The sequence below is a fragment of the Rissa tridactyla genome, chromosome 6 (assembly GCF_028500815.1).
Source record: "Rissa tridactyla isolate bRisTri1 chromosome 6, bRisTri1.patW.cur.20221130, whole genome shotgun sequence".
In the NCBI taxonomy this organism is placed as follows: Eukaryota; Metazoa; Chordata; class Aves; order Charadriiformes; family Laridae; genus Rissa; species Rissa tridactyla.
The window spans coordinates 17,057,048-17,081,358 of record NC_071471.1 but is presented as its reverse complement, the minus strand read 5'-3'; the positions used below and the strand labels follow the sequence as shown (position 1 = coordinate 17,081,358).

The 24,311-nt window shown below is 42.5% G+C and overlaps 1 protein-coding gene across 1 annotated transcript in view; it reads left to right on the top strand.

The window, feature by feature from the left end:
• The first annotated feature begins 390 nt into the window (after positions 1 to 390).
• AMER3 (APC membrane recruitment protein 3) overlaps positions 391 to 24,311 on the top strand; it is a 42,284-nt gene continuing 18,363 nt past the window's right edge. Inside the window, exons 1-2 of the mRNA XM_054207196.1 lie at positions 391 to 477; positions 7,454 to 10,510. Coding sequence (XP_054063171.1) covers positions 7,475 to 10,492 — 3,018 coding nt within the window. The 5' untranslated portion in view covers positions 391 to 477; positions 7,454 to 7,474 and the 3' untranslated portion in view covers positions 10,493 to 10,510. The remainder of the gene's footprint in view (positions 478 to 7,453; positions 10,511 to 24,311) is intronic.

Below are 24,311 nucleotides of genomic sequence, written 5' to 3'. Positions count from 1 at the left end.
TAAACTAAGAACATGTTAGGACTGCTTTTCCTGAATCCTAGTCAGACATGAAAAAAACATGTGAGAAATGACATTAATTTGGATGTGTTCCTCCCTATTAAATAACAACTTATATAGAGAGGAACCAAAATCCTGGCTCAGGACTCTCGAGCTTACCTTCTGGGCTTTTATTCCTTAGCAATGGAGGCATTTCCATGGCATCAAGCAGATGGCTGAAATAAGCATCTTTCCTAAATCTAGCTACATGTGGAAGCCTAGACTCTATGTAAGGTACGAAAAAGCTACAAGCAGGAGGAATGAGGGGGTGGGGATGAAGGAAGAAGGAGGAGGAAAAGACAGGGGGAGGAGAGTAACACTGGAGAGCAGCAGCGGTCCAGCCCCTCAGAATCTGAAAAGCATCACAGGAGCCTCTGGATAAAGACCAGCCTCAGTAGCAAGGCTAGGAGACAGAGGATTTCTGCTCAGTGATAAAACATGGTGAGTAGGATTTTTGTGATCTGCCTTATTGTTTGCTCTGCTGCAATGGCATTTCATTTGCTCTGACACTCGCACCGACTCCGAGGGACTATTATTTTGGGATGATTGCTTGTTTTTGAAGCATTGTTTTTTACTTATTTTTCCATACATCTGACAAGTGTGTGCCTGTATTTATATAAATGCACCTCCTATATCCTTTTAAAGCAATAAATTACTGAAAACAGCCAAAGCTGACAGCATTAACACTTTGCTGTCCGGTCCCAACAGGCTGCTGGTCAGGGCAAGTAAAAAATTCCCTGTTTCCTTCTCAGGTAGACAGTCGAAATTTCTGCTCAGCTGCCTTCTAGCAATAGAGTGATGATTCGATAGGTCCCTGTGCAGGAGTTTATGCTGCCCTTTTGCACGGTGTAATTGGCACATTTCAAGCAGTTACATTTCTTTCAGCCTCAGGTATAGAAGAAAACTGAGTGAGGGATGCAGAGGTTTTGTCAGAGAAGGAGCCTCCTTTTGTCGTGGTCTCAGCCTCCTTCCGCCCTGCCGCACACCCCACGCGGGGCTGGGGGAAGCAGTGGGTGCCCCACATGGGGCTGGGGGAAGCAGTGGGTGCTGCTGTTCCCCCAGGCATCCTGCCTCTCGGCACACAGCGGGACAGGATGCTGGGAGTAGAAACGTGGTTAATTTTACTATGAAAAATCCCGAGCTCCACAGAATAGTTGGCAGGGCTTAAAGGAAGGTTCAGGCTTCCCTATAGCACATTGCTAATAAGATTAAGCATTTAACTACACGTCCTTCTAGTATTCTGCTGGGGAGCGTAAGATTTTACTTTGTGTGCTCACTGGAATTAAGGTTGAAGAAAAACACACCAATGTGCTTTTTGCTGGTTCTTCATGAGAAAGCCATTGCCTGACCTAAATCTATATGCTAATAATTAGACATCCTGGGTTACCCAAGAGAGACAAATGATTAAGGGGAATGATAAGACACAGCCACTAACGATGATGAGAGGAGTACTCCTAACAAGAAGCATGATCTCAATGCAGGTTTCTGTGTCACACGGGCGTCTTTAAAAATAAACATTCTTCTGTTTTGTGAATCATGACTGTCCCTGATAACATCCTCTATCCTTTCCACCCTGCTCTTTTCTGTTTTCTAATGGAGATGAGATACTAGCAGGGTAATCAGTTTAAGTGAGAAGATGAGCCCTGCTTTAAAATCCTCTTTGGTTTTCACCATAAGAACTGTTCTGTTTATTTGCTTACTAGAAACAGTGTCATTACAATAACTGCAGACAGGATATCACTATCCTCTAGCAAGGGAGCATTTTATTGCTTTGTAATTAAAAATCAAATTAACAGAATGGAATATATGCTCATGATTATTAGTAGATATTTTCATTATTAACTGTTATCTTCTGAGATGGAGTTAAGGTTTTTGACTGTAAACAGTCTTATTCCAAAAATACCCCCCCCACACTTTACTGGGAGCACCAGCTGTTCTTTACGCATTGCTAATTGACTAGATCCTAAGCATTAAAAATTAGTATTGTCTGCTGACTTTAAAAGTAACTGTGGCTCTCACCACCTCATGCTTGCTTGTTTTTCCATTTTAGGACTTCCAACCGTTGCCCACTAAAAATCTTCCTAACTAGGAAGGGAGAGCTTCCCAGAGCCCTTCATTCTTTTTCCCTTTCCCATTATACAATTTCTCAAGAAATATTTTAAAAAAACATTTCATCTTAAAATGCATCCTTTTTAAGTATAATACATGTCTGAATGCCCAAACCAGACATGTGTTTTCAGGAAATTTAATTATGCTACTATTTTTGTTTGGAAAGCAGGGGTAACATTTTGAAAGGTAACTCTGATACTCAGGATCTTAATTCTGTTCGGTATGAAGCCACTTGTGGAAAAGGGATTTTGGACTCCCTCCAAACTTGTATCCTAAACCATAAAAGCAGTCCAAATAGAGTTATTTCCTTCTTTTTAAATTCAAAACCCAAAAAGAGTATGCAATGCTTATCAAGTCTTTAATTTAATAAAAGGAAAATGCTTGGAGGGAGGTGAAATGAAGACTCCGAATGGCATGCAGAATTCTGCTTAGGAAAAGACAGCAAGGTACCATCTCCACAACCTGCCAATTTTAAGAAAGATCTAAAGGCAAACAAGAAGAAAGAGCACTCCTACCCTCCCCCCCCCCCGCAAAATGACGACTGTATTCCGAATTTTGCTTATTTCTGTCTTCAAGAGAGATAATTATATATAAATTACACATCAAACAATCAAGTAAGAGTGTCCAAGCCCAACAGTTGATAAGATTTTGGAATAAATGAATGTTAACTATATTTTTTCTTACTTAAGCAATTTTGAGCCAAACCTGCTGAAGCCAGAGAGTTCATCTATATTTCCTCTTCGTAATACTATTATTACTAGTCACGCAACCTCACTGAAGCAGATACTTCTACTTTCCCAGAAGGATGATCTCCCTAGAATTACATTCAAGAGGGCTGCTGTTTTAGCTACTGACACATTAAAGTACAATGAGATAAGCCAGTAACATATAACAACTTTGACACCAGCCCCAAAACCAAAGCAAGTCTTCCTCCATTCCTCCAGAGAGGGAAAATTGCAGACAGCTCGGCCTGGCAGAAAGCTTTCGGGGCCATGGGCAGAGGCAGGTGTGACCCCTCTCTTCTCTGACCCACATGACAGAGGCAATATTTGCACAGCTTGAATCCTGCCTTCACCCATCTTCCTCCTGCTTTCTAATGAATATCCAGTCCAGCTACACAGAACCCCTCTTTGGCCTCCTCGTCTGTTGACCTGGACTTAGGTAGAATTTAGGCCATCTGAATATGGCTCTTATTAACCAGAGCAGTTACTTAACTCAGTCTTGTTCAGGTCCTCATGACCCAGAACTACAAGCAATTGCCTTGATTGTCCTAAAACCAAGCCTCCTCACCCCACAGGAATGTGTTCACCTTCCCATTCTCAAACTTTAATTTACTTTTAGATGAACCACAAACACAGTAAAACCTTCTGGTGTTATGAAAAGGCTGTCAGACACACTGCGCAGATGGTATATGTTAAAGCATGAAGTATCTCTGCATTTTATGAGAAATATTATCCAAATTTAAACCAAAACCTTATTCCATTATAGTATAATCCCAAAATCCAGATCTAATTGCCTGCATAGACACATGTGAAATCCTAAAAATGAGTAGCTGGTATGATCAAGACAGGTAAAAGTACTATTTACTATAGATGGGAAGTCTCAATGCTGCTGCACCTAAGATCATTGTAAATGACAAACTGTAGCCCAGTATAAGATTCAAGGATGTCCTCTATTTAAACATGTGTTCCATAAGTAATTTCACAGATATTAAAAAAAGAGGTCGAGTAACATTAACAAAGAAAACATCCAGACCCTGTTGAAAACAGAACAACCTAGCCTTAGTAAACTGACTGCTAGTTTCCACAGGTTTCTATTCTTTATAGTGATTTTTAATTGCAAAATATATTTCCTTTGCAAAGGTGGCAATCAGTGCCTCATACACTCTTTATCCCTGTGGAATAAGAGTATATTGCAAGTTAAGTCCAGGAGGAGAATAAATAAAAAGGAGCAGAAACAGGCAATAGTGTAGCTGAGTGCATGGGTCAAGAAATCCCAGAGAAGATGTACCATTTTTTAAATGCCTAGAATCATTTTTCATATAATTTTGATTAGCTTTACATAACCACTGGAGGTTAACTTTCCCTTACAGCACTTTAATCTGTTTCTGACTTCACTGGTACAGCTTCTGGGGTTAGAGACATAAATCTATAACTGTCCCTGCAGAGAATAAAAAAAGGTACCGTGGTACAGTCCATTACAACCAAAAGTGCTAAATGTATTAATAGACACACAAAGAGAGCGGCATATTTATTTCTGATCCATATTTGGAAAGAAGCTCATTGATAATGTATATCATAGAGGAAGAAGAGGAACTCACAGTATGGGAATTTACAAAACAGCATGTGAGACGAATATTTTAAAAAATCTGCAGACTCTGGTAGTCTGCCCTTAAGAGCGCTCCAAGAGTTGACTGAGGAGATCCTCCCTTTCTTGGTGTTCATTTTTAATAACATTTTTAATGGGGAAGATTCCCGAAACTGTGCCAGTGTTAAAACAGGACAAGCTGGATGACACAATGAACTTGATACTAATTAGTCTGGCATGAATCCTGGGGGAAAATGAGAAAAAGAATATATGGGATTAAATAGAGACATTAAAGGATTAGAATACAAAGTTGGTGATTAGATGTATAGTAGATCTTAAAAACAAACAAACCAAAAAAAAAAACCTCCACAAAAATCCCCAACAATACCTAGCTTTTTTTTTCTCATCAGAGGAAACTGAAAAGGTAGCACAGGATGCCCTCAGTGTACCTTATGTTATTATACTACATATATTCTCAGTACAGATGTTATTCAGGCCATTTGGCCTTTCATGCTAAAACTGTTCACCTAATCTGTAAAAAAAAAGACAGAAGAACAAGCCTTGAAGTATCTAGACCCAGTTATCAAACCGGCAGTCTATTGTGTTTCTTATCAAGCAGATACAATTCAGATAAAAGACTTCTTTATTCAAAGGATTATCTAATGATGTCCTGAATTCTTAGCTTTAATAATTTCACACTTCAGAATAAAACAAATCCACCTCTAAAAGTCTTTTTAATGCATCTACAGAAAAACTTCCCAAAATTGCAATTTCCTACAAAAATGACTCTTGCTTAATACTCAAAATGGGCAGAAACAGCTGTAGGACTTCAGAGTCCTACATAACATTGTTGTAACGCTAGCATTTGCCATGCCACAGACCTCTAAGGAGCTTCTCAGTAGCAAGACTTCCCACAGGGACACAGTACCTACTCTCAGAATTGCAAAGGACTGAGACGTCAGACACTTTATTTTTGAGATATTAATAAATGGTCTTGCGTCAGCTGTTTCTGATTGTTTTCACAACTCTGCTGGGGTTCTGCATGCTGAATTTCTTCTCAATCACACCTTGCTTTTCAGAAGAGCAGTGTAATCATGTCCCAGTGACCTACTTCTAAATATGCAAAACAAGTTTCCTGCAGCATCAGTGAATTCCAGATACCTGTCAGTGTAGTAAAATGTTTACTGGTGTTCATTAAGAATACTCTGCAATACTCACACGCAGCCCCAAATGAAAACAAATGTGCCAATATCTCAATCATACTCATAGATGCCCATCGATCACCACCCACCACGTTTTCCATAGCATCCATACTCCTGATGTCAAATATTCACACTTTACCCTTATGTTTTCTACCTTTTGTCACCGACCTACATTTAGTTGTAAATATTGCTAGTCGCCTGCTAGTTTGCAGCTTCTGTGAGAAACAGGCTGTCACTGATCCGCCTGCTGGAGAAGTGCTGCAGGTGACACAACTCCCAGATACGCAGACCCCTATCTTGTGAGGTGTGGGTCAGAGTGTTGCTGTTCCCAGCAAGCCCTGGCAACTGGAAAGCCTCTGGAGGCTACAGGCAGCCGTTACAGTCCAATGTAGACTAAAGATTGCTTTAGGTTGTACTTTAGAGTGTACAAAGGCTTGGTGTTGAATTTAACATCTCCCTGGCTGTCTTTGTACTGGGTGCAAGTCTGGATCCATAGATCTGATCCAACATTGTTCTCAAGGGAGTATTGGTAATTTTTCATTTCATCAGAGCTGTTACATACGGTTTGACAAGGAGTGCTAGAGATCTCACTGTGGTGTTTGTGTGGTGCAGAGTTCAATGGCTGTAAGTGGTTTTAGTTACATCTACACAATTCAAAACAAGATAAATGATTAACTGAGTTCTCATTAATCCCATTCTTTCAAGAACAGGACTTGAAGATTTTGTCCTGCTTCCCATCCAGTAAAAATCTGGTTTCTCTAACAGCTTTTAGGAAGTGCTTGCTTCTTCCCTGACCTACCTTTATGTAAGTCCAGTGACTTACTCAATATTCAAGTTGATATAAGGCAGGAAAGGATCAGATGTGCCCATGAAATAAGTGCTGGAAAACTGAAAGTGTCATGGCTAAAATAAATCGTGACTAATTAAATGTATGAAAACACAAAACAGATTCAATTCTAAAGCATACAGTCAGAGACCAAAATTGGCATTGATAGAGGTAATAAGAGTACTTTTAGAAATAGCTAATCAATGCACAATGGAGATTCAATGTGGCAATGCCACAGTGTATTACACTGGTCTTCTTAAATAAGAAACAACACTTCTGTCATAATTAACAGTGATTTTCCATGCGGCATTTTTGACTTTTTACAATAAAAGTAGTAGTGCAGAAAATTATACATTCCGCTCAGGAGGAAGCAAAAACAATAATTCGGTTTCAGCATGCCTCCCAGAGTAATACGAAGGTTTATGGATTTTCTATTCATAGGTAAGGATTATTTTAATATAAAGCGAGCATCATGCGTCAAATGTTTGATCCATTTTCTCAGGAGATTTCCCACCTTGAGCTCTTTGCCATCCTCAAAGGTACAGATTTATGAACTGCTGCCTCCCTGATGCACACACTAGCACGTTGAAGTTCCTCAGGCATTGCTTTCCATTGATGCCTCTTCTACTTTTGGAACAGGACCTCTTTCTTGTTTAAAGCCATCCTGCACTCATAATCCTAAATCCAACCCCCCTCATTTCTAACAGACACGCTGTTCTCTGAGCCTCAGCTGCCAACCCATGTATACTGTCTTCTCCTAGCTGGATCTTCCAGCCATTGCCAACATACCTTTAGTTTCACTCGATCCATTTCTCATGCAATACCATGACTTCGTGATGCAAAATTCTGTTGACAAACAAAACTAATTGTATAATGCTTACTATCCATCCCTTTGTTCTCCAGATGTTTTCAAAGTTTACAAGTGCTAGCCACCAAACCTCACAATACTTTTATGCTGCTGTTTTCTTTACAGAAACAGATGTGAGGAAGCAGTATGGAGCTCAAAAGAGGAAAGACGTTCATAAAATCCAGCGCGCAACATGAGAAAGTGCCACCAGTGCACACAGTTCCCATCAATAAAGATGATACAGGGAAAGACAAAAAGGTGGCTCTGGAGGGAAACCCAAGTGTAGGTGAAGTCCAGCTCGCGTGTTTGGCCACGCACAAGAACTACAGATTTTCTACCAGAGCAGCAAGGAACGGACCTGGTGACAACAGTCTGGAAAAATCATCTGGGTCCTCCTACAAACTTGTCAGGAAGAGTAAAACCCATGACTGCGTTACTGAGGCAGACAAAACAGAGCAGTGCAGCCCCAGCAGCAGGGCTTGCGAGGAAGGTTTTTCTGGAAAGGGTAAGGGGCGACTTGTCAATAGCATCAGCTTTTCGGGGATGTCCAGCTCCAGCAGTAAGAAAGAGTGCGTGGTCAGCCCCAGCCAGTCTGCGTGCAGCAGTCAGATGATCGATTACAGGCACTTTGTGCCACAGATGCCTTTTGTACCAGCTGTCGCAAAAACCATTCCCAGGAAGAGGATTTCCCTCAAGAGATCTAAGAAAGGGATCAGAGATATCTTTCATATTAAAAAAAATAAACCAGACAGCCTCACGTTCCTGGTTGAGAAGGACAAGAATCTGTCCTCTCCAGGCTGCAAGAGTGAATTTTCTGGGCGTCTTGCAAAGTATCTTTTCAAAACCGGAGAAACATTTGCAGCTGATTGCCCGTCACAAGACTGCTCAGACAGCGAACTGCAGTCTGACTCGTCCTTTGACTGCTGCAACACCCTGTGTGAAGATGTTGCCTCGCTGAAGAGCTTTGACTCCCTCACTGGCTGTGGAGAAATCTTTGCTGATGAGAGCTCTGCTCACCTGGAGCTGGAGAACAGCAAAGAAGTTCTGCTGAGACGAAGCAAGCACAAAGACAGCCCTGTCATGGGCTCTTTTCAAGGGGGTGTGGAGCAGCTGGCCTCTCCTGGCCAGAATGAGACTGTTGAATTTGCAAAGTTTTGGGACAACATCAACAAATCAGTGAGGCTACATCAGAGTGCTCTGTTTGATAAGAAGTTACTGAAGGTACCCAGTCCTGATATGGAAAAGGCTAGAAGCCAGGCTGCTGCATCTGTGACAGACCCCCAGGCATCACCTGATAAAGATGGTGACAATTCCAAAGACAGCTCCACAGAAACAGGAACGCCGAAAAGTGACAACCAGGAATCCACATCCACGAGTGATGAAGGTTACTATGATTCATTCTCTCCTGGACAAGATGATGAAATGAAGGAAGCTCAGACCCCTGGGGTCCCAGGTAGATTTCCAAGAGACAGCTACAGTGGAGATGCCCTTTATGAGCTCTTTTATGACCCAAATGAAGTCAAAATAAACCCAGTCCTAGACGATGACTTGTGCACATCTGAGAGCACTTCAGAACATGCTATTGAAATCCCTTTGTCCATTTACAGCTTTCATGTTGGAGCTGAGGAGAATATGGCTTCCCAACCAGCTCTAGACATTATCAGTCAGGGGTTTTTCCACAGCACGTGGAAAGGCAAAGAATGTTTGCTAAAGCTCTGTGATACCGAGCTTTCACTGACCATGGGGATAATAAACTGGCTGCGAAAACACTCAGGACTCGTTTCCTCCCCTGACTCTCTTCAGAGTCCTCAATCACAGCCAGAAAAGTCTAATGATTCATCGATCCCACCAAGCCCCAGTCCAGAGCAAGAATTGAGCACAGAAGCTCAGCAGGAGAAACCAAGCAAGGAAGAATCTAATAAATTTAACCTATGTGTGTCTTTGGATGAAAGCAACCATGCAGCTCAGTCCTCTTCGGTAAACATTGCTGAAAGAGACCACAGCCTGGACTCTTGCCCTAACACATCTAATTTGGATTTCCAAGGAAGGGAAGGGAGTCACCACAAGGATTCATCTACAGTGCCTGGGACTGTGGAAACCACCAGAGCATCAAGTTATGCACCACAATCACAGGCTAACGGAGACAATCTGCAGACATCTTCAGCTGAGAATGAGAAGGCGACAATTTCAGAAGGATGTGAGACATCCGGAGATAAAAACCCACTGCCAGAAAAGCCGAATAAAGAGAGTGGCTCCCAGAGCTCTGAAAACCCCTTGCTAGATGATAATCACGAAGTAGAATCATGTTACTCCTACAAGACTGCTGCGACCTCACTCCTGGATCCCCTCGAGAGGGAGGACAGAAATAAACCAACGTATCACTCTCTCTCTATTTCCTGTGACAAACCGCTGCAGCCTCTTACTCTCAGACACTTCCAGAGCTACATCAGCCCCACGCCAACGGAGAGCAGCACTAACATAGTGCAGCTCTTAGAGCGCTGTGTATCACAGGTGGCATCATTAAAAATCAGCTATGAAAACAAGCACCTGGAAGACAAATGCATTGGGAAAGAAATGAACAATATCATTCGTAAGATGTCTCAGTACAAAAACAAGTTATTATTGCAAAATGAATGCAACTGCATTGCCCAAAATCCAGAATACTCCAGTATTCCTAGCACAAACCAATACAACTATGAGACAAGTTTCCAATCCAGCAGTCCGTATCATTTGAGGCAAAATGGGGAGCAAATTCGCTCTGAAGATCAGAAAACCAGAGCAAAAATCCTAGATGAGGTCACTAGAAGCAAGATAAATTTTGAATATGCCCAGCTAAATAACCAAGCACTCTCCTATTTAAAAGACTTCACATTTGATCTCAGTCCAAGTGACTCTGCCCCTGCTACAACTCTTAGTAGACCAACATTTTTACCTCTCTTTAACTCTGTCTGCTCGGACATACCTGCTACTTTTTCACAAGCGTCATGCAGCACCACGGTGTCTCTGGCTGACACGCTGCAGCCCAAGGAGGACAAGCAGTGCAGCCCAGGGCCGTGGAGTTATGCAGAGACCCCCTGCAGGGGCCTGGCCGGAGGGAGCAGTCTGTCCCCTCGCCCAGAGGCAGCCACCCCAGACACAGCAGGGACAGGGAGGAACCACCAGTAACACACCTGCACTGAGAAGGTGAGTGCTTATGGGGAGTCTGAAATGAAATGTGAAATAAGTAACATCTGTTCTCTTTTCACAGAGGGTCACTTAAGGCAGCAGAGTCTGATATATACTCAGGCTTTGTCACTTTTACAGTTTCATTGTTCTTAACTTTCACTTCAGTGTGGTAGTTAAGAGTAACCATAAGTTAAATTACACAATTGCCCAAACCAGGGGCCACATACAGCAGGTATCACATTCACGGAGTCTTACAAGTGCCATGCAAAGATTGAAGCCCCATTTTCCACCCAGGTGCAGCAGTTCTTACACCAGCTGAAGCAGGGAAAATTTTCCCTTCTCCCACTCCAGGATCTGCCACATTTGGAACAACATGTTGGATATAGCTGCCTGGACAGTCAGACTGCTGGCAGCATTCAGCTCAGACTCCTCACTCCAGGTCATGAAATCCTCTTGCTACATAATGACAGCATAAAAATTATGCCCTGCTTCCCCTCTGGAGTGATAACTGGATATTAGACAGAGCTCTCTACTGGAGTCCTGACGTGTGAGCTGCTATGCAGGGCATCACAGGAGAAAGCCAGAGATCTGCCATGTTAAGTCATGGGACAGACAGACATACCCTGTCCTGCAGTTGCATATATATGGTACACCCTCAGGCACAAGGGAAGGCCCACAACACTGTGCTGCTGCTGCTAAGTGTGCCGAAAGGATGTTCTTCCTTCTTGCAAGCCTGAAGTCTATCTCCAGCAGGTGCAGCTGGTGTCTGGCCAAACAGTGCTGTGGCAGGCTGAAGCCAAGGCAGGCTCCGTATGCAAGGCTTGACAAGCTTCTCAAGAGAGGGATTACAGGGTCTGTGCTGCACCTCAAGCTTTTGAAAATCCTTGAGCCACACTTACGTAGTATAGGGAGGTCCAGAATTTGGTGTCTGACATAGGTAAGAAACACCTCTGTTGTAAAACAGAAAGAGCTGATCAAGTACGCAGTCATTGTGCTGCCTCAGATTTGCCTGTCACACGGGGCTTTAGGCCAGAGCAGATACCATCTGTACAGACTGCTCGAACTCTACGCCAGCTGAGAAATCCTCTGTCTTTCAGTTGCTGAGAGGAATCTGTTGTAGAAGTATAAAACTTGTGTAAATTCTCTATTGTGTGCCCTGCCAAATCTGACAGATTGGCTGGACCCTGCCCAGCCCTGGCACCCTGAGAAGGAGCCTTTGGAGGTGGTGGAAGCTGGAGAGGAGGCTGCAGCAAGGGCCAGGATAGAGAATTAAGGAACAGCTCATTATTGGATGGAGGGACACAGGGAACACAACACTTCTCTGGCTCACAGCAGTGTGACTGATTTCTGGTCATCTCTGAAGGCTTTCCAAGCAGCAGAAACTAAAAGGACAGTGTTTTTCTCTGCATGAGGCAAAAACACCCTCACATTTTCAAGTCTTGGAAGATTCAGCCACACACTTTGCTATGTAAATCTTTGTGAAAGTGCCCTTCCCCACTAACAAGTCTACCATCGCAGGGAGGGATATTTTTCAGGGGTCTGCATGAGGTTAAGGGCCAGAGCCTGTCAGTCGTCAATACCCTTTACTAACACATTGTCTAGTTATAACCTGCTCATCAGTGAACTAGGTCTTCCTCTAGTGAAAGAAGTGATTTTGTTTTTTTTGAAAAGAATGCTGACTAGCAAGCCACCTTCTTGTGTCACCAGATTTTTGGTCAGGACTTGGCATTAAAGGACACACCACAGTCCTTAGAACTACTTGCCTCTATTAGATTATTTCTGAAATAAGGAAAGGTTTGTGGGCACAGCTGGTATGTGTAAGAAACCAGTGCTAGGCACAGCTTTAGGGTTAGAACAGCAGATCGATGTCTGCATTGGCCTGATATTTTTAGTTTGTCGCAAACGTTAGTCTACAGGGTACTGCTAAGCACATCCCTGCCTTTGCAGGCTAAGAGTGCACAAAGGGATTCTAATTTTGAGGAGTCACTTGCTTTCTGGTAGAACTGGAGAAGGGAGCCACAGCTGCCATGACTGTCAGAAATGGTGAGACTGTATCTTTACACGATACAAAACATATTGCAAGTAGACGCTACTGGACTCGGGGCACTTTTTCTACTGCGTTGTATCAAATGGAAGCTGCTGTATGCCACCATGTGTCAGCACCAATACCTGCAGTGACAGGAACGTGACGCAGTTCATATGCTACCACCTGAGTCCCAGAGAGAAGACAATTCAAGTTTTTTCCAAGGGATGTGCTGATTTTTGATAGAGGTTTCTCTAACAGTACAATGAATGGCATTTTAAAATATAGATGGAATTTGCATGTTCATAAAGTGACACTGAGGAATGGTCTCATTTCAATGAATTATTTCACTACAGGCTTGTTGTTTGTTACAATTTCTTACTGAAAAAGAATTTAGACAATAATTAAAATGTCATTTAACATGGTTAAAAGAAATGGCTATGGTGACAGATATAAACACTGCCATGTGCCTGAGTTTTCCTACGCAGTATCTTCTTGCCTGCCCACATTAACAGATGGCCTACAGATTTGCCGGAAATTTTAATTTTTTTTGAGGGTGACTCAGGATCTTTGCCTTAATCATGGGGGTGGTAGTCTAAGAGAGGCAACATACAAACATGGTGTCACCTCTGAATCCATGGAGACAGACATCATGGAGAAACACTCCTACTCTGGACATGACTATGCAAACCCTAAGAGCTCATACATGAAGAATGCTCCAAGGTTCACTATTTTGAAATACCACACTTGGGAGCTGTGAGAGAAGTGACCGATCCAGAGGTGGCTCCTGCTTTCTCCCTCAGAACAAATGCTGCATAAGCAGCTCCAGTGCAGCCCCTGCCCCTCCCATGGATTCCCAGGGTTGACCTTGAGGAGCTGGGAAGGAGAAGGTCAACTTTCTTGCCATTTAACATGAGGCAGAGGAAAAGCTGATATCAAAAGCCATTAAAATCTCCAGGTTTTGTTCCCCCATCTCCTCTTGTCCCAGTACTCACAGTAACAAATCAGCCCATCCTCTCTGCTCCAACTAGTGTGCAGGGCTCCCCCGAGCCATGCCTGGTCTCCGGGGCTTCCCTACCCTGCTGAACACAGGTGCACAACTGTGACGAAGAACGGGTACGAGAAGTGCCAGTCCCAGCTCCTCTTCCATTCTTCCCTTTCCCAGCATTTTAGAGAAACATTTGCAAATGCCTCATATCTGTGCTCACCAGGAATTTGAACCCTGATGGTAAAGGAACCCCCATGGCGAATGGCAAACTTACATGGGGACATAGAGGAGTTATGTAGAAAGTGGAAATTACCCATAGGAAGTGCAATGAAAGGCGTAATATTCATTCTTCAGTGTTGAAAGGCTAGGACTTAGGAACTGAATGCAGTCCATCGCCTGAATATGGGGAGGATTCCTAGATTTGTATATTCATGGACCATAGAAACCAAGTGCAGAAGTTTGTGCCTTTTGACCAGATGTTTTCCATCAGGAAACTCTATATCCTCAGCAAGGGAAACACTGTCCTAGAGCAGTGAGTTGGGATGTCTTTTCCTGACCGTTAAAATCTCTGGAACTGACCGAACAGACAGACAACACTGCATGTCATAGCAACTGGTCACAGATAGAACAAAGCACTTTCTGCAAACAGCAGTATTTCAGACCACTGAGCCATTTTCTACCATTTAAATGTGGTTTGAACTGCATCTTCCATTAACTGGTAGATGTGGCAGAGCAACAAAACCCCCATGTGCGCCCAACAATATGTGCTCACTTCATGCAAATGCTGAACCGACACATTATGCACCAGTTGAAGCTTTTGGATGCATCAGTGATAGCGCTAAGAGCGCGTTGCAATAAGCTTGCCCTCAGGTCACAAAAAATAGATAACTGTCAATCAAAGAGGGATTGCCATAATAGATAGGGCAGCTGTAGATAAAAGAAGACAGTATTGCATATGTGATTGCTGTTATCTAGGAACTGAGATTCAAAAGCAGATAAAATACAGCCTGGACACTGCAAAGTGACAGAGGAATGTGAATCTGATCCTCACCAACTGATGGGCTACGCATAGTCTAGGCAATTTCTGGAATGTTTTTTATTCCCTCCTGGTTCAACTTTATTCCCTCTGTCTTGAATAAGGTTGCATTTCTCCCAGACAGATATTTCTCTATCCGTGAGGCATAGGGAAGGCAGACTGCAGTATTTGGATTTGAAAAAAAGGAAAAGCAGAATGGAGCCTCATCTGCATAGAAGCAATTGTCGGATAAACTATGGTATTATTTCTCAAAATTGCTGGAGAGATGCCTTAACAGGTGAAAAAATAAAGGCATAATCCATCTGCACACAGCAGGGAAAGAGTATGGCAACACATTCAAAGCCTGAGGTAAAAAATCTATGTATTTCCATGCTTCCTCCATGGCATAGCAAAGAGGTCCTCTGTCAAGTATCACATGATGAAATGTAAAAACAATAAAATGCAGAGACAGCCAGCACATTTTCTGCATTGGAAATGCCTCTGGCTCTGAAACATACACCTTTATAATGTGAGTTGCCCAGATCGTCTTGCACTGAACCAGATATTGAAATCTCATCTGACAGTCCACTAGCCGCATCCACACACAGGCAAGCACATACACACACTCCTGTTCAGACGAATGCATCACGAAGTACAAATGTGCTGTTTGTCTCATATGGTACCACAGAAGCAAAGAGTGGGGAGACAGCGGTGACAGGCCACTGCCTCTGCTAATACATTTGAGTGTTAGTCATCATGTGCCCAGATACTTGGGCTAAATGCTAAATTAAACAATTTTCTCCTTCATTAAACACTGTTGCTTCTGGACTTGGCTCCACCTCACTGTACTGTCTTCACGAGAGTTTGTCATCAAAGCTTACTCTACCCAAAACCAGAATTCTACCAGGAGGAAGAAACGTTCTTGCCAGCTTATTTGCTAAAGAAGGGTTTTTCAACACAGTTATCAGCACAGAGGATCGCTCAAATGGCAGATGCACTATGATGTTGTTAAATGTGTTTCATTTTAAAACTGAAGAAATTGATTTGCTGCTTTACCCGCTATTGCAGTAGGATGGTTTCCATGGATACAGTCTTATACAGACTCTATTTTTCCCCTGTTGACAACAGTACAGAAAGCTAAATTCTCATCTTCATTGCATCAGCATAAATTTGAAGCTGGGGAACAATTCCCAGATTTAACCTTGAGAGCAGAGGTTGGCCCCCAGTCTCCTCCAGCCTTGAATGTGAGACTTTTAGGGGGGCAGCGATGGAGGGGGAAAAAAAATAGAAACCAGTTTCTGTGGACAGCAGCATGGGCTGAGGGACAGGGCATATGAAACAAACACGGTGCCTCTGTGTGAGAAATGGGGAGAAATCAAGGCAGAATGCAAACAAATTAACCGCTTATTCAGAGGCTTAGTGTCTTACCTGACACTTACCTGCAAAAATACAAGTCAGGTTTTGTCTCTACAAGTTGGGCTAGAGACCTGATAACTATCTGCATGGGACTGGGCCAAATATCACCCCATTTGTTTAAATGAAGGGAAGAATCAGTTAGCATTCTGATGAAAAACTGCTTCACTTCTGTTCTGCTGTGATGGCCAGGAATGCGTAAGGGTGGGAAGAAGGGGAAAGTGAGAGACTAGTATCCAGTTACAGAGCAGGCTTCTTCATTCAAACGGGAGAGAATCTTGCCCCATCTGGAGTACAGTCATGGAGACACCGAACGCAAAGCAGATCCTCAGCTCGAGAATGCTCTGTACAAATCTGCTGGCGTTTATACCCACCAGCCATCAAGGAAAAAAGAGTAGATGGAAGAGCCTGGTAACCTCAGCTTTTTGGACCTCAAGTGTAAAATCTCTAGTTCTCTTCCCCCCATCAGAACATGCAGAGAGAGACAGAACCAGAGTCCTCCAAAAACCACTGCATCCTTACCTCTGCCAATGGGCTGCGGTAGGTGCTTGGAAAACAAGTGGCAAAAGCAGGGCAAATGGAGAATTATGAAACCTGAAATAGCCCATCTTCTGGCAACCAGCACTCCCTGAGCCAGACGGTGGCTCTTTCTGAATGTCTGGGTTTAGCACTCCCTTTTCCAAACTTACTTAAGCATACAAACTTCAAAGCCTTCTCATTTGTGTTATGAACCTTTAGTTTGTTTAGTGTGTGTTTTTCAGGCACCTCTTAAAATCTGATGTCTATTTTGTTGTACATATCAATTTTGCTTTGTAAAACTCCCAAAATATTCCTTTTTAATTTCCTCCTTTTCTGACATCTATTTGTCCCCAGAACAGGCACTGTCCCTGGCAACACTTGGGAGATTATGGACACTGTTGTAATTGTATATTCAGGGCAGAGGACATGCTTCAGTATCTAAGTCTGGGGTCTCTGTGTAAACAAAGACTGATAGTCCAAGGAGACAGAAAGCACAGAAATGCTCAGCACCAGTAGATTTTCTGCATTTTTCTCAAAAAACCCCAACATCCAACCAAACCAAAACATTTTAAATCTGGCTAAGGTAAGAGCAAAAAATTTGACCATCACAGTGAAAGGCATGAACCACTGTTGTCATGAGCAAGTGCTCATGAACAATAAGACAGGGAACCTGCGCTCTTTTAAGGAAATGTCCAAAATGAACACAGTTCCCCATCAGGTCTGTTCTGTTTTAAGCACACTCATCTTGTCAGTTCTTCAAGAAAGGCTAGACTGTATACAGCTGGTGTGGCGAGTTTCTTATGCCATTCAAATCATGGGGATTGCATCTCATTTGCAACATTTGAAGGTGAGAAAGATGTTTGCAGTTCTCGGACAGCAATACAGCTCAGGCTAGAGAGAAGCAAAGAAGTACTGTAAGTTAGATTTTTCTTTCGGAGTAAGGCATTAAATCTAAGCCTCTCTCTACGTGCTATGTAGGCCTATTCAGGTAAAGCTTAAAAGATCTTGTGGGACTTCATGATTGTGGCAGCCAGGGATGACAACCGCACAAATGATGCAGCCAACAACTTTCTCTCTTCCCACAATCAGCCGTCCTCTCCTTTGAGGTGATTATATCATCCAAGGGGAAACTGTCAGTCTGCAGGTAAAGATACTGGGAAGGTTACTGGAGATCCAAGAAAAAGGAAGGCCTTCTTTGTCCTTATTTCCGATTGAATGATTCTCGTTTCCCAACAGAGAACAAGGTAGAAAAATGCAGATTGTATTGCCCCATCTCCTCACCATCTCCTCTTTACTAATCTTCTCTAGCTGTGATATTTTCCTTTCCTAATCTACCTCTTTTTCCCTTCATGACAACTTTCCCTCTAACTTGCCCCAAACAGGCTCAACTCTTTCCTCTCACACGGTATACATTCCTTCTGCTCCCTTTTGGTGACCGAACCTACTTCAAAACCCCTTTCCCACATGCCTGATAAGCTGACACCTCCTCGCAGCTCATCACCCCTCCCCAGACAATTCTCCTCACCCTCAAGAGCCTGGAGACCCCTCTTCAGGCAGGCAGCCTCGTCCCCAGGCTCATAAGATCCCTGCATCCCCACCTCGCCGGCTGAGTCTGAAGCAGTGAGGAACAGCTGGGAAAGGGATTTCACACAAAGGAAGGAAAGTCGTCATTCAGAACTGGCCCTTTGCTGTCACAGGCTCCTCTCTTCCTCCCCATTTCTTTCTGCAAAGGAAATGTGCTGACTCTGCAGAATCCCAACCTGCAGCATGTTGTAAATGATTATGCACAAAGTGAAAATCGAATTGCAGACAGGCTTGCACATCACCCGCACAAGCCGGTCAAGCTCTGTTTAACTCCAACAGTAGCCACAGAACTGAGCCTTGGGTTCTGTGCTTTGGTCACATTAATAGAGGTGCAGATGGTGACTGAAGGACACAGGGATGGGAGAATAGCAACCTAAAATGAGGCAGGATTAAGGATTTTTGTTCTCCCAGCCCCTTTGCTATGTTTTTCCATTTCACAGCCAACAGAAGGGGAACAAAATCAAGCCAAGGTGGCTTCTGGGCTGTGATACACAACCAGGGAGACGTTGGCAGAGAAATGTACGGCAAAAAAAATTCCATCTGACTTCAGTAAGGATGGAGAGGGAGCCTTATTTACAGTAGGAGACACTACACAAAACACTGCATCAGAAATTTTCACAGCTCCAGCTTTTCAAGGGAGATTGAGCCCTCTGTTTTCAGCTGCACTTTTAGGAAATATTCGATTGGGTGTTAGCCTTAATTAACCCTGGTACAGTTGCATTTCTGAAATAAGGGAAGGTTGCATTTTACACAAACATCAAAAGGGGCTTGTCAGCGGCAGGAAAAACACTGAGGAAAAGGAGCAGCTCTCCCATCTGCATACCTTAGATAGAGGATGCTGCAATTTGTGGTTCTCGGAGAAATACAAGCTCAATCTCCCTTCCTTAATCATTCTGTCTTCCCTCGAACATACAGGCAAGTTGGGTTTTGCTCTGAAAAAAGCACTAAGTAGACTGTTGCTATAGCAACCAACTCCCTGAAACCCATTTAAAATTAAGATGGTGGTCTAACCACCCACAAAATGCATCTTGCAAAAACTCGGAGTTTACAGCTTCCTGAGTAACAACTGAATGTTTTTACAGGGAGTCTGATCGGGGCAAGGTTGGTTAGGTTAATGTGCAAGAGTGATTAGGTATTTGGAAGCAGTTTGCTACTGAGATAGCAAAAAGATTCCAGGAAACAGCAGGGATGCAATTTAAGGCTTTTTTTTGCTATACTTCTTAAAGCTTCAATCAATAACAAGACATTGCTTGAATCATCTCAGCTCTCAAAAGTGCTCTTCAACTATAATGTGCAGAATTTTGGAACACTTAATGAATCATACTTACAAATTTTTAAATGCTCTTAGCTTTTTTCACAATTCAAAAGCTGTTTTATTTTAAAATCACATAACAAAACTAATAAATAGTTTTTCTGTTAGACAAAGATATGTTAGTTTTCCCTTCAGAGTTCATTAAAGGCGATGACAGCTAGACTGTATGACTGAGTCTAATCCTTGAAGCACAAATTAAGAACGGATGAGGTTCATTTAAAAATGACATTTATTGTCGATTGAGGGCTGTACGATGTGAATGATAGAAACGTGAAGGCTTGTTATGAGATTTTATAGAGATAAACGTATGTCCAGACACTTAAAAGGAAGAAAACTGTAAAAATAAAATAAAATATGCAACCCTTCTTCAGGAATACAGCAGAAAAAAATAAAAGGGGCAGTATATGCATTCGAGAAGTGTTGGTTTGTCATTCCTACTTATTCCAGACCAAAATACACCCATATACAGACCTCGAAATTGGATTTTACGCCTATGATTTTGAAGTTCAGAAGGAATTTTAGGAATGTAGTTGCCCCATTATACTCCTTTGCTCTTCCTTCTCCCTCCAAAAAGTTCTAAGTAAATCTCTGAAGCACTGGTAAAGCAACCCCAATGAAATGAACACACTTTAATTACTCTCTCAAACAAAAGGACTTTTAAAGTTCTTACTGATATTGTAAACAGCCTTGTGTCCCTTAGGTGAAATTTGTGTAGTACTTCACTGGTGGAAATGAAGTCTAAAAGCAAGACAGACATTCAGATTAACCAAGAGTTGGCACTAATAGAATAATACCAGAGAGAGGCTCTGAAGGCCAACCCCACTGTCTACTGCACTGAAGATTATATTTTTGAACCCAGATTCTTTCTATTGCTCCCTTGACCTCTGAACCTTACACATTTTATATTATTAAAGATAAAGATGGCGTACCCATCAGTGTATATACAAATCGTAATGCCTTTGACCCATAGTGGTTCAATCAAATAGCCAACAAACTATACAAACATAAATTGTTGGGGCAGCTGATTGTTTCCCAGGTAAGACTAGCCTCTATTGCAGCGTGTTTCAAACCTACTTAATTAAAGGGACATTTAGTCTTCAAAATATTAAAAAAAAAAATAATCCAAAAATGAAGCAGGCTTTTAAAAGAAGTCTAGAGACCAAGTAACTTTAATTTAACTGAATAAAATTTAGTCTAAATATTGATTGTTCATACTTTACTTCCATTTTCCTACTTTTTGTTTGGGTTTTTTGGGAAAACATGTGTTTTTCTCTATATTTTCTCAGTTGTTTTGCTTGTCATGTTCTAACATTTTATAGACCAGTAGTAACCCCAGAACCTCCAACTGCAAACTGCTGCTCTCCAGTGTACTTCTGACCCCTCCAAAAATTCTAAATTTCATGATCAGAAAGGAAGGTTCCACCTTTCTAGTGACCTTCCAATAAAAGCTTCTTCTTTATAGCTTGGTTCCACCCCTCATCAGTCACCACTGTCTGCCATAACACTGTTCCCATTCTGCTGTTCCTCTCTGTGCCTTAATTGTGTTTTAGGGAAACTGTATTTTTGCAAGGCCAAGGTTCACTTTCAGCCTAAGAATCAGTAAACATTTGAATTTTGATTGATTTAAACTCATAGGACACTGCTCTTAATACCTGTGGGATTTCCTCAGAAATCAATTTCACTAATCCCCATCATGTGTATGCTCACGTGAACCGTGCTGCACTGAGCTGTGTTCTATCTCGGATCAGCAGGGTAGGATTCTTCCTGGAGCTGACATGTGACTTATGCCAGGAGGTATGCTATCTTCCTTTATTTGCTAAAGAAAAAATGAAAAAGTCTGTAATTGCAGTAACTATTATTGGATAGTAACTATTATTGGCCTAATCCTGAGTAGCAGAGTGTCCTCAGCTGTATTTTGGTGTCTCTGCAGATAGATGATTGAACTTCCAAGTTGCCCACACTGCCAGACAATGCTGGCAAAAAAAAAAAAAAGGAAAGAAAGAAAAAAGAATATCAATGAGTTTCTCCATTTCTTTATCTAACGTTATACCTTACAGTCTACCAAAAGGAGTGGAAAATATGGCAATTCAAATAAATGTACGTAAATCACCTGGCAGTATCACAGAATATAGACTGTAAATATGATTTTTCATTGAACAAATAAATCATTACATTTACCCTGGCTGTATACTTCGAGAGATAAATTCTTGCAAGGTACAACCAGTCTCCTGTAGGAATTCACTCTAAACCTATGTACTTTACTACTGCCACCTAGAAAAGGCCTGGAGGATAAAGACAGGAGACAACAATCACAGAACAGCTGGGTTACTCCTCACCTGCACCGAGAACTGAGCAAGCCAGCAATGAGCAATCAGCAAAGGGAGGAACACAATCCCCTACAAGCCAGCACCACTTGGCTTGGGCAGGGTGAATGTTGTATACCAGATGCCCTTTTGGCAAATCAGGAAGCCACTGATATGATGTGGTGGCCAGACCTCCTGCACTGTGCTACAGTTACTATAGCTGAGCTGACACTGAGGAAGGAAGTTAAAGGGATGTTGTAACCTCTATAATCTTAAAAAGTGCAATGAAAATTTTTATGAAGTATGGGTATCTGGGAAACCTACAAGTGAAACATTTGCAACAATCTAAGCAGCACAATTTAGCTATCTGTTGTGGCTTAACCCCAGCCAGCAGCTAGAACCACACAGCCACTCACCTGCTCCCCCTTGGTGGGATGGGGAGAGAATCAGAAGAGTAGAAGTCATGAAAAACTCGTGGGTTAAGATAAAGGCAGTTTAATAGGTAGAGCAAAAGCCGCACACATAAGCAAAGCAAAACAAGGAATTCATTCACTGCTTCCCATGGGCAGGCAGGTGTTCAGCCATCCCCAGGAAAGCAGGGCTCCATCATGCGTAACGGTTACTTGGGAAGACAAATGCCATAACTCTGAACGTCCCACGCTTCCTCTTTCTTCCCCCAGCTTTATATACTGAGCATGATGTTGTATGGTATGGAATATCCCTTTGGTCAGCTGGGGACAGCTGTCCCAGCTGTGTCACCTCTGAAATTCCTGTGCACCTACTTGCTGGTGGGACGGTACGTGAAGCAAAAAAGGCCTTGATTGTTTGGCAACAACTAAAACATCAGTGTTTTACCAACACTATTTTCGTCCCAATTCCAAAACATGGCACTACACCCACTGCTAGCAAAAAAGATAACTCCATCCCAGCTGAATCCATGACACTATCCTATGGGCACTTCTTTTATTATACTGCTCAAGATCACATACCTCTCTCCTGCATATGCCCAGGATATACAGGCAGTGTGCAAAACAGTTGGCCCTCCCCAGTCAAGACAACATCTCTTTCTGTGTTTCTATGAGGCATAGGTTTCTTCAAATGCTGACAGCTCTCCATTATTTGGGCTTTTCAGTGGTCTGGGAAGACCTGGATAGTGGAAAAAACAGGTAATATGGGCTCTCAGGAGGGCACTGCAGTAGGATCAAAAGTTTTTTGCACAGAACAGCTTCCATCTGGCTTGGCCTGCTATAGCAGCTAAGAAACCGAGACAAACCTACGTTCTGTGAGAGCACAAACACAGTACTTTACTTTCCCATGCATTCCCACGCATTCTCACTGTAAGCCACCTTAGCTAGCCCCGCATGCACAGTTTGCTTAATCCACAATCTCAGTAACTGCCCATGGATCACGGAGCATTAACTGTAATTGCAAATCCACTGGTCACCTCTGGCTTCATGCACTGATTTGCTGAAAAGCGCTGTTCCCTACAGTGCACAGGCCATGCACCATCCTTTCACATCCCCTTGTCACAATCGCTTCACTGCCCAGCCATGGCATAGTTTCTTCATGCTACCATGTCTGTGGGATAGAGTGGGCACAGACTTTGTCCCAAGAATTGCAGTGCTCAAATCAGCCGCATTGTTTAGTCTTTGAGGCTGGTTCTATTAATAAATGCTCTGTTAGTCACTGATTTCTGATGGCATGCTACGTGTGTTGCAAGAATGAATGCTTCGTGTAACTTCCAATTAGCTTGTAAATGTTTTCTGATTCTTTGCCTAGTAGGACTTAGACAACGGTAGCATTGTTAGCAATGAGCTGCCACCTCCTAATGTTGAGTTACAAGAATTAGTGGGTTAGTAAACTACCACTGACCTTCTTTTATTATTTTTTTTAATTACTCATGAAGCTTTTGAAAAATGCTATAAAAAAGATATTTTAACAGAAATTGGGACGGTATGTATTTAGAATAGATGAGTTTATCTGCAACTCTATGGCACCAAATGATTGTACCGAAAAAAGAAGACAGGATTCCTAAATATGTTTTAGACTGGCTTCCCCATTGATCTGTAACAAATCGGTTCAGCAAAACCAGTCTTTTTTAAAGAAAATTGCCTTTTGGCAATTGTAGACCCTGAGCACTCTCCATTAGGATGAAGTGCCAAATTTTCTTACTTTTAATCATCAGACTCAACCTCTTCACAATTCTATGCTAGTGCCCTGCTTCTGCTGCCTCTTTCACCTTTCTTAGCACTGATTCCTTTCTGCAGGAGGGGAAGAGATGTAGGCCTGAAGGTAACATTGCTAGAAGCAGCATTAACTTTATGTGCTGCCTGCAGGAAAGAGTTTGCAGAGACAACAATTCTTTATCCACTTCCCTCTGTCTTTTCTTGTATGTTGTTTGGACACAAAGCTGCAAGGCTTCCAGGAAGGTCTTTCAGGAAGGGACTTCCAGACCCTCTTCTGCTGCTCCTGGAGCATCTGCACTCCTCTTAACTATATGTCTCTTTGACTCAAAGCACAGAGAGCACCTCAACCTTAACCCGACCTGCAGGCATTGTGATGTTGCCTCAGTCGTCATTTTATTTAATGAGCTCAGGAAATCTATAAAAGTTATTCTGTTATCTAATAAGAACGTCATATGGCAATCATCCACAGAATATAA